This window comes from Oncorhynchus nerka, linkage group LG24 (genome assembly GCF_034236695.1).
Source record: "Oncorhynchus nerka isolate Pitt River linkage group LG24, Oner_Uvic_2.0, whole genome shotgun sequence".
In the NCBI taxonomy this organism is placed as follows: Eukaryota; Metazoa; Chordata; class Actinopteri; order Salmoniformes; family Salmonidae; genus Oncorhynchus; species Oncorhynchus nerka.
The window spans coordinates 14878358-14888740 of NC_088419.1; the positions used below are offsets into that span (position 1 = coordinate 14878358).

The following is a 10383-nucleotide window of genomic DNA, read 5'->3' on the forward strand; positions in this document are numbered from 1 at the left end:
CTGCTGACCTGTCTGTCTGTCTGTCTGTCTGTCTGTCTGTCTGTCTGTCTGTCTGTCTGTCTGTCTGTCTGTGTCTCCCTCTCTCCGTCCGTCCGTCCGTCCGTCTGTCTGTCTGTGCGTGTGCCTGAGGTATTCTGACCTGGACATTTTCTTTTCAGATGGTCCTTTCCAGGCCGGTTCCGGCACCTATGATGGATGCAGGACCAAACCAGTGGAGTACAGCTTGGCTCGACTCCACTCAATAGTGTGAAAAGATTTTCATCAAGACTGGACAAAGCCATGAACACAGAAAGATTGGATGGAGTTAGTCTGAAAAATGCTAATCCTAGATCGAGTTAAAATCCTAATCTTAGATCCAGAGTTAAAATCCTAGATCCATATAGTGCCTTTGCAGGTAAACGCAGACATTTGGGTGGAATACAATCAGAAGAGAGCTGGTGGTTCTATGTGCCATTAATCAGACGCTTTTATCCAAAGGGACTTACAATTATTTGTGCATACATTTTCCATATGGGTTGTCCTGGGAACCAAACCCACTACCCTGACGTTGTAAACGCCATGCTATACGAGCTGAGCTACAGAGTACCAGTTTGTCTTTTTATCCCAGTGGAGGGAAGATAAAGTTGAAGTTTCCCAACATTTCTTATCTTCACTTTAAATCACCAGTGATATCATATTATAAATTGGGTGGTTCGAGCCCTGAAGGATAATTGGCTGACCGTCGTGGTATATCAAAACATTTATTTTTACTGCTCTAAGTATGTTGGTAACCAGTTTATAATAGCAATAAGCAATAATGAATTAGAACACAAATAATTCTCTAGAACTGTACACTGATCGGCCAACATTGATAGATGACATTTCACAATGTGTGTGTGGTACGCACCACCGCCGAGTGGAATGACTGTCACAACGGACAGTGACAGCTCACTCTGAAACCATGAAACTATGAAACTGACAAAGCAGAAAATACACTATGAAACCATGAAACCATGAAACTGACATAGCAGAAAATAAACTCTGAAATCGATGCATGATGATTCAAAGCCACACAGCTGTGGCCTCATGAGAAAACATCGCCACATGAACTTTAGAGGAATAATGTGAAATCTGTGTCGTGAGTGACTAAAAACACAGGCTTTCAGAAACTTAATGAAAGCTTACAACTCCAATATCACAATCTCTGTATCCTTGTAAGACTGTCACACCAAATTAAACAAAATAAGACCTTATGAATGAGACGAGCAAAGTGAAATCTGTGCTGTGTGTGAAAACAACTTTGTGACTGAAACCCTAATTTATACACACACACACGCACACACAGACCTGGTAACAAAGAAGAGGGTGGTGATGGTGAATGAATACTTACTGTGAAGCCTTGAGAGGACCCACACATAGGACAGGTTATCTGTGTCCTCCTCCAGTGTCTGCGTGTGCTCCCTCTACTTCCCTCCCTCCCTCTCTCTCTCTCGCTCTCTCTCACCCTATCTCCTTGTCTCTCTCTTGCTCTCTTTCCTTTTCTCTTTCTCTCTCTGTCTGGTGAAGTCTGTATCATGCGTGTACCTGTTGAGACTGAGTGACAGTGGTGTCTCTCTCTCTCTCTGGTGCGTGTGTGGGTCTGCCCCCTCTCTTCCTCCCGCCCTCTCTCCTCTGTGTATGACTCCTCCTTGGGGGCAGTGATCTGTTCATCTATTCACTCACTCTCTGCTCCGGGGTATCAGGGCTGAGATAAAACAACAAGAGCTTTCTCTCCAGGAGGTGAGTCTCCTGTCACACAGACATGTTCCGGTTCAGACACATCTATCTCCATTATCTTCGTCTAGGATTCTGACCCACCCCCCAAGGATACTGTGCTACGTGGTCTTTGTGGGCCTAAGTCAAGGTTCATGGAAACAGTGGCGCTACGAGAATGTTTGTTTGAAAGGATTCTAAGAAATCCACATTTTCTTATCAGTTCTTTGAAACAGAGAGTTGAATTCAAATTGAAACCGAGACTTTGGTTCGTTTCCAAACGACGACCATAACCATGATTTCGAGGTTAAATGTAAATGTTTGCTACAAGTTCAGCCTAGAGACAATTATATAGGCTAGGTTAATAACTCTCATAACCCTATAACTCGTATAACCCTAGAAGGCCAGCATCCCGGAGTCGCCCCTTCACTGTTGACATTGAGACTGGTGTTTTGTGGGTGCTATTTAATGAAACTGCCAGTTGAGGACTTGTGAGGCGTCTGTTTCTCAAACTAGACACTCTAACGTACTTGTCCTCGTGCTCAGTTGTGCACTGGGGCCTCCCACTTCTCTTCTAGTCTGGTTAGGGCCAGTTTGCGCTGTTCTGTGAAGGGAGAAGTAAACAGTGTTGTACGAAATCTTCAGTTTCTTGGCAATATATTACCTGGAATAGCCTTCATTTCTCAGAACAAGAATAACTGATGAGTTTCAGAAGAAAGGCCTTTGTTTCTGGCCATTTTGAGCCTGAAATCGAAACCACAAATGCTGATGCTCCAGATACTCAACTAGTCCAAAAAGGCCAGTTTTATTGCTTCTTTAATTAGAACAACAGTTTTCAGCTGTCCTAAAATAATTGCAAAAGCATTTTCTAATGATCAATTAGCCTTTTAATATGATAAACTTGGATTAGCTAACACAACCTGCCATTGGAACAAAGGAGTGATGGTTACTGATAATGGACCTCTGTACACTTGAAGTCGAAAGTTTATATACACCTTAGCCAAATACATTTCAATTCAGTTTTTTGCAATTCCTGACACTTAATCATAGTAAAAATGCCCTGTCTTAGGTCAGTTAGGATCACCACTTTATTTTAAGAATGTTAAATGTCAGAATAATAGTAGAGAGAACGATTTATTTCAGCTTTTATGTCTTTCATCACATTCCCAGTGGGTCAGAAGTTTACATACACTCAATTAGTATTTGGTAACATTTCCTTTAAAGTGTTTAACTTGGGTCAAACAACATGATGCTGCCACCCCTGTTCTTCACGGTTGGGATGGTGTTCTTCGGCTTGCAAGCATCCCCCTTTTTCCTCCAAACATAATGATGGTCATTATGGCCAAACAGTTTTTTAAAATTTTATTTTACCTTTATTTAACCATGCAAGTCAGTTAAGAACAAATTCTTAATTTCAATGACGGCCTGGGAACAGTGGGTTAACTGCCTGTTCAGGGGTAGAACGACAGATTTGTACCTTGTCAGCTCGGGGGTTTGAACTCGCAACCTTCCGGGTACTAGTCCACAACGCTCTAACCACTAGGCTACCCTGCCGCCCCGGCAGAGGACATTTCTCCAAAAAGTACAATCTTGGTCCCCATGTGCAGTTGCAAACCATAGTCTGGCTATTTTATGGCGGTTATGGAGCAGTGGCTTCTTCCTTGCTGAGCGGCCTCTCAGGTTATGTCGATATAGGACACGTTTTACTGTGGATGTAGATACTTTTGTACCTGTTTCGTCCAGCATCTTCACAAGGTCCTTTGCTGTTGTTCTGGGATTGATTTTCACTTTTCACACCAAAGTACGTTCATCTCTAGGAGACAGAACGCGTCTCCTTCTTGAGTGGTATGACAGCTGCGTGGTCCCATGGTGTTTATACTTGCGTACTGTTGTTTGTACAAATGAACGTGGTACCTTCAGGCGTTTGGAAATTGCTCCCGAGGATGAACCAGACTTGGCTGATTTCTTTTGATGTTCCTATGATGTCAAGTTTGAAGGTAGGCCTTGAAATACATCCACAGGTACACCTCCAATTAATTGACTCAAATTATGTCAATTAGCCTATCAGAAGCTTCTAAAGCCATGACATCATTTACTGTAATTTACCAAACTGTTTAAAGGCACAGTCAACTTAGTGTATGTAAACTTCTGACCCACTGGAATTGTGATACAGTGAATTATAAGTGAAATAATATGTCTGTAAACAATTGTAGGAAAATGACTTGTGTCATGCACAAAGTAGATGTCCTAACCGATTTGCCAAAACTGTAGTTTGTTAACAAGAAATGTGTGGAGCGGTTGAAAAACGAGTTTTAATGACTCCAACCTAAGTGTATGTAAACCAATAGTCATTTACAACATTAATCATGTCTACCCTGTATTTCTGATCAATTTGATGTTATTTTAATGGACAATAAATGTGCTTTTTTTTCAAAAACAAGGACCTTTCTACGATGCGAGGTGGAGAGAGCCATACTTTATATTTATATACTTTATATAGCACGCGCTCCAGCAGGTATATCTCTGTTTTTTTACCACTTTTTTCTCCCCATTTTCGTGGTATCCAATTGGTAGTAGTTACAGTCTTGTCTCATGGCTGCAACTCCGGTACGGACTCGGAAGAGGCGAAGGTCGAGAGCCATGAGTCCTCCGAAACACAACCCAACCTAGCCGCACTGCTTCTTGTCACAACGCACATCCAACCCGGAAGCCAGCCGGACCAATGTGTCGGAGGAAACACCGTACACCTGGTGACCTGGTCAGTGTGCACTGCGCCCGGACCCTCACAGGAGTCGCTAGTGCGCGATGAGACAAGGAAATCCCTGCCGGCCAAACCCTCCCTAACCCGGACGACGCTGGGCCAATTGTGCGTCGCCCCATTGACCTCCCGGTCGCGGCCGGCTGCGACAGAGCCTGGGCTCGAACCCAGAGTCTCTGGTGGCACTGCCTTAGACCACTGTGCCACCCGGGAGGCCCCCAGCAGGTATATCTCACTGGTCACCCCCAAAGCCAAATCCTCTTTTGGTCGCCTTTCCTTACAGTTCTCTGCTGCCAATGACTGGAACAAACTGCAAAAATCACTAAAGCTGAAGACTCATATCTCCCTCCCTAGCTTTAAGCACCAGCTGTCAGAGCAGCTCACAGATCACTGCACCTGTACATAGCCCATCCGTAAACAGCCCATCTATCTACCTACCTCATCCCCTTACTGTATTTATTCATTTATCTTGCTCCTTTGCACCCCAGTATCTCTACTTGCACATTCATCTTCTGCACATCTACCATTCCAGTGTTTAATTGCTATATTGTAATTACTTCGCCACCATTACTTCGCCACGAATTGTTATGCTTTATCTTGGCCAGGTCGCAGTTGCAAATGAGAACTTGTTCTCAACTAGCCTACCTGGTTAAATAAAGGTGAAATAAGAAAATAAAAAATATAAATATTTGAAGCTGCAGGGTTAATCTTGGCTGCTTAACAGCCAACTTTATATTTGAAGTTAAGCAGGGTTAGTCATGGTTGGTAACAGCCATACTTTATATTTGAAGCTAAGCAGGGTAAGTCATGGTTGGAGCTTGGATGGGAGACTTTCCAAAAGTCAGCTGTAGATTGATCAATTTGCTGGTATAGGAGATGCTATTGTTTTGTTTTTTTGTAGTGGAAGTTGAAGACCTGATATTGCTTCAAATTCACAAATTCAATGCATTTGAAAGTAACAACATTTGAAAGTAACAAGGAAAGTTGGTTAGTATAATGTTGTCAATTACACAAATAATCCTTTTAACTTCAGAAACAAAAGGTTGGCATCTTTGTGCAAATTCATTATTTATCTTCAATGCATTGCATAAGCAACAAGTAAGTATGTTCAACGTAAAGTTGTTAAAATGTGCCCAAGACAGAATGTGCCCAGTGGGTAGTTTCACAAAACTATAGCATGTATTGCGGTTTCTACTTAAGGAGTGTTATAATGTCGAGGTTAGAGAAACGGGATTTGTTACGCATCCATATCCCAGGTTCAACCTACTGCTGATGTTTCCTTAAGGAAGGTCATAAGGCAGTGACTTGTAGCTGCCCTCTGCTCCAGCCTCTACTACCTTAATGTCTGTCTGTCTGTCTGTCTGTCTGTCTGTCTGTCTGTCTGTCTGTCTGTCTGTCTGTCTGTCTGTCTGTCTGTCTGTCTGTCTGTCTGTCTGTCTGTCTGTCTGTCTGTCTGTTTGTCTGCCTGGCTGCCTGCCTGACTTACTTACTTACAGGGGTTGGGAAAAGCAGAAGACATATTTCCATCTTGTATGGACTAATAAAGTATATTTTATAGTGTTGTGCCACTGTTCTCTGGTACAGAGCAGCGTTTGATTTGGCAGGATGCCAGCCAGCTCTTACAGCTGATTTAGAGGATTTACTTTCCACAGACTGGTCAAGCGCCACGCAACACTACCAAGTACCAACAACACTACCAAGTACCAACAACACTACCAAGTACCAACAACACTACAAAGTACCAACAACACTACCAAACCAACAACACTACCAAGTACCAACAACACTACCAAGTACCCACAACACTACCAAACCAACAACACTACCAAGTGCCAACAACACTACCAAGTACCAACAACACTACCAAGTACCAACAACACTACCAAACCAACAACACTACCAAGTGCCAACAACACTACCAAGCGCCAACAACACTACCAAGTACCAACAACACTACCAAACCAACAACACTACCAAGTGCCAACAATACTACCAAACCAACAACACTACCAAGTGCCAACAACACTACCAAGTACAAACAACACTACCAAGTACCAACAACACTACCAAGTACCAACAACACTACCAAACCAACAACACTACCAAGTGCCAACAACACTACCAAGCGCCAACAACACTACCAAGTGCCGCGCAACACTACCAAGTACCACGCAACACTACCAAGTGCCACGCAACACTACCAAGTGCCAACAACACCACCAAGTGCCAACAACACTACCAAGTGCCAACAACACTACCAAGTGCCACGCAACACTACCAAGTGTCACGCAACAATACCAAGTGCCAACAACACTACCAAATCAACAACACTACCAAGTACCAACAACAGCACCAAGTGCCAACAACACTACCAAGTGCCACGCAACACTACCAAATGCCACGCAACAATACCAAGTGCCAACAACACTACCAAACCAACAACACTACCAAGTACCAACAACACGACCAAGTGCCAACAATAGTACCAAGTGCCAACAACACTACCAAACCAACAACACTACCAAGTACCAACAACACCACCAAGTGCCAACAACACTACCAAGTGCCATGCAACACTACCAAGTGCCATGCAACACTACCAAGTGCCACGCAACAATACCAAGTGCCACGCTACAATACCAAGTGCCACGCAACACTACCAAGTACCAACATTACTACCAAGTACCAACAACACTACCAAACCAACAACACTACCAAGTACCCACAACACTACCAAACCAACAACACTACCAAGTGCCAACAACACTACCAAGTACCAACAACACTACCAAACCAACAACACTACCAAGTACCAACAACACTACCAAGTACCAACAACACTATCAAACCAACAACACTACCAAGTGCCAACAACACTACCAAGCGCCAACAACACTACCAAGTACCAAGAACACTACCAAACCAACAACACTACCAAGTGCCAACAACACTACCAAACCAACAACACTACCAAGTGCCAACAACACTACCAAGTACCAACAACACTACCAAACCAACAACACTACCAAGTACCAACAACACTACCAAACCAACAACACTACCAAGTACCAACAACACTACCAAGTACCAACAACACTACCAAGTACCAACAACACTACCAAACCAACAACACTACCAAGTGCCAACAACACTACCAAGCGCCAACAACACTACCAAGCGCCAACAGCACTACCAAGTGCCAACAACACTACCAAGAGCAGTGCAACACTACCAAGTACCACGCAACACTACCAAGTGCCACGCAACACTACCAAGCGCCAACAGCACTACCAAGTGCCAACAACACTACCAAGAGCAGTGCAACACTACCAAGTACCACGCAACACTACCAAGTGCCACGCAACACTACCAAGTGCCAACAACACCACCAAGTGCCACGCAACACTACCAAGTGCCACGCAACAATACCAAGTGCCAACAACACTACCAAGTACCAACAACACTACCAAGTACCAACAACACCACCAAGTGCCAACAACAGTACCAAGTGCCAACAACAGTACCAAGTGCCAACAACACTACCAAGTACCAACAACACCACCAAGTGCCAACAACACTACCAAGTGCCACGCAACACTACCAAGTGCCACGCAACACTACCAAGTGCCAACAACACTACCAAACCAACAACACTACCAAGTACCAACAACAGCACCAAGTGCCAACAACACTACCAAGTACCAACAACACTACCAAGTACCCACAACACTACCAAACCAACAACACTACCAAGTGCCAACAACACTACCAAGCGCCAACAGCACTACCAAGTGCCAACAACACTACCAAGAGCAGTGCAACACTACCAAGTACCACGCAACACTACCAAGTGCCGCACAACACTACCAAGTACCAACAACACTACCAAGTGCCAACAACACTACCAAGCGCCAACAACACTACCAAGCGCCAACAACACTACCAAGTACCAACAACACTACCAAACCAACAACACTACCAAGTGCCAACAACACTACCAAACCAACAACACTACCAAGTGCCAACAACACTACCAAGTACAAACAACACTACCAAGTACCAACAACACTACCAAGTACCAACAACACTACCAAACCAACAACACTACCAAGTGCCAACAACACTACCAAGCGCCAACAACACTACCAAGTGCCGCGCAACACTACCAAGTACCACGCAACACTACCAAGTGCCACGCAACACTACCAAGTGCCAACAACACCACCAAGTGCCAACAACACTACCAAGTGCCAACAACACTACCAAGTGCCACGCAACACTACCAAGTGTCACACAACAATACCAAGTGCCAACAACACTACCAAACCAACAACACTACCAAGTACCAACAACAGCACAAAGTGCCAACAACACTACCAAGTGCCACGCAACACTACCAAATGCCACGCAACAATACCAAGTGCCAACAACACTACCAAACCAACAACACTACCAAGTACCAACAACACCACCAAGTGCCAACAACAGTACCAAGTGCCAACAACACTACCAAACCAACAACAATACCAAGTACCAACAACACCACCAAGTGCCAACAACACTACCATGTGCCATGCAACACTACCAAGTGCCACGCAACACTACCAAGTGCCACGCAACAATACCAAGTGCCACGCTACACTACCAAGTGCCACGCAACACTACCAAGTACCAACATTACTACCAAGTACCAACAACACTACCAAACCAACAACACTACCAAGTACCAACAACACTACCAAACCAACAACACTACCAAGGACCAACAACACTACCAAACCAACAACACTACCAAGTACCAATAACACTGCCAAGTACCCACAACACTACCAAACCAACAACACTACCAAGTGCCAACAACACTACCAAACCAACAACACTACCAAGTGCCAACAACACTACCAAGTACAAACAACACTACCAAGTACCAACACCACTACCAAGTACCAACAACACTGCCAAACCAACAACACTACCAAGTGCCAACAACACTACCAAGCGCCAACAACACTACCAAGTGCCGCGCAACACTACCAAGTACCACGCAACACTACCAAGTGCCACGCAACACTACCAAGTGCCAAAAACACCACCAAGTGCCAACAACACTACCAAGTGCCAACAACACTACCAAGTGCCACGCAACACTACCAAGTGTCACGCAACAATACCAAGTGCCAACAACACTACCAAACCAACAACACTACCAAGTACCAACAACACCACCAAGTGCCAACAACACTACCAAGTGCCACGCAACACTACCAAGTGCCACGCAACTCTACCAAATGCCACGCAACAATACCAAGTGCCAACAACACTACCAAACCAACAACACTACCAAGTACCAACAACAGCACCAAGTGCCAACAACAGTACCAGGGGCAAACAACACTACCAAACCAACAACACCACCAAGTGCCAACAACACTACCAAGTGCCAACAACACTACCAAGTGCCACGCAACACTACCAAGTGTCACACAACAATATCAAGTGCCAACAACACTACCAAACCAACAACACTACCAAGTACCAACAACAGCACCAAGTGCCAACAACACTACCAAGTGCCACGCAACACTACCAAGTGCCACGCAACAATACCAAGTGCCACGCTACAATACCAAGTGCCACGCAACACTACCAAGTACCAACATTACTACCAAGTACCAACAACACTACCAAACCAACAACACTACCAAGTACCAACAACACTACCAAACCAACAACACTACCAAGTACCAACAACACTACCAAGTACCAACAACACTACCAAACCAACAACACTACCAAGTACCAACAACACTGCCAAGTACCCACAACACTACCAAACCAACAACACTACCAAGTGCCAACAACACTACCAAGCGCCAACAACACTACCAAGCGCC

General features: G+C 44.5%; 1 protein-coding gene across 1 annotated transcript in view; it reads right to left on the reverse strand.

Moving 5' to 3' along the window:
* LOC115123575 (PR domain zinc finger protein 1-like) overlaps window positions 1-1562 on the reverse strand; it is a 22563-nt gene extending 21001 nt beyond the window's left edge. Inside the window, exon 1 of the mRNA XM_065008647.1 lies at window positions 1370-1562. Within this exon, the coding sequence (XP_064864719.1) occupies window positions 1370-1555 (186 nt within the window). The 5' untranslated portion in view covers window positions 1556-1562. The remainder of the gene's footprint in view (window positions 1-1369) is intronic.
* Window positions 1563-10383: the final 8821 nt, after the last annotated feature.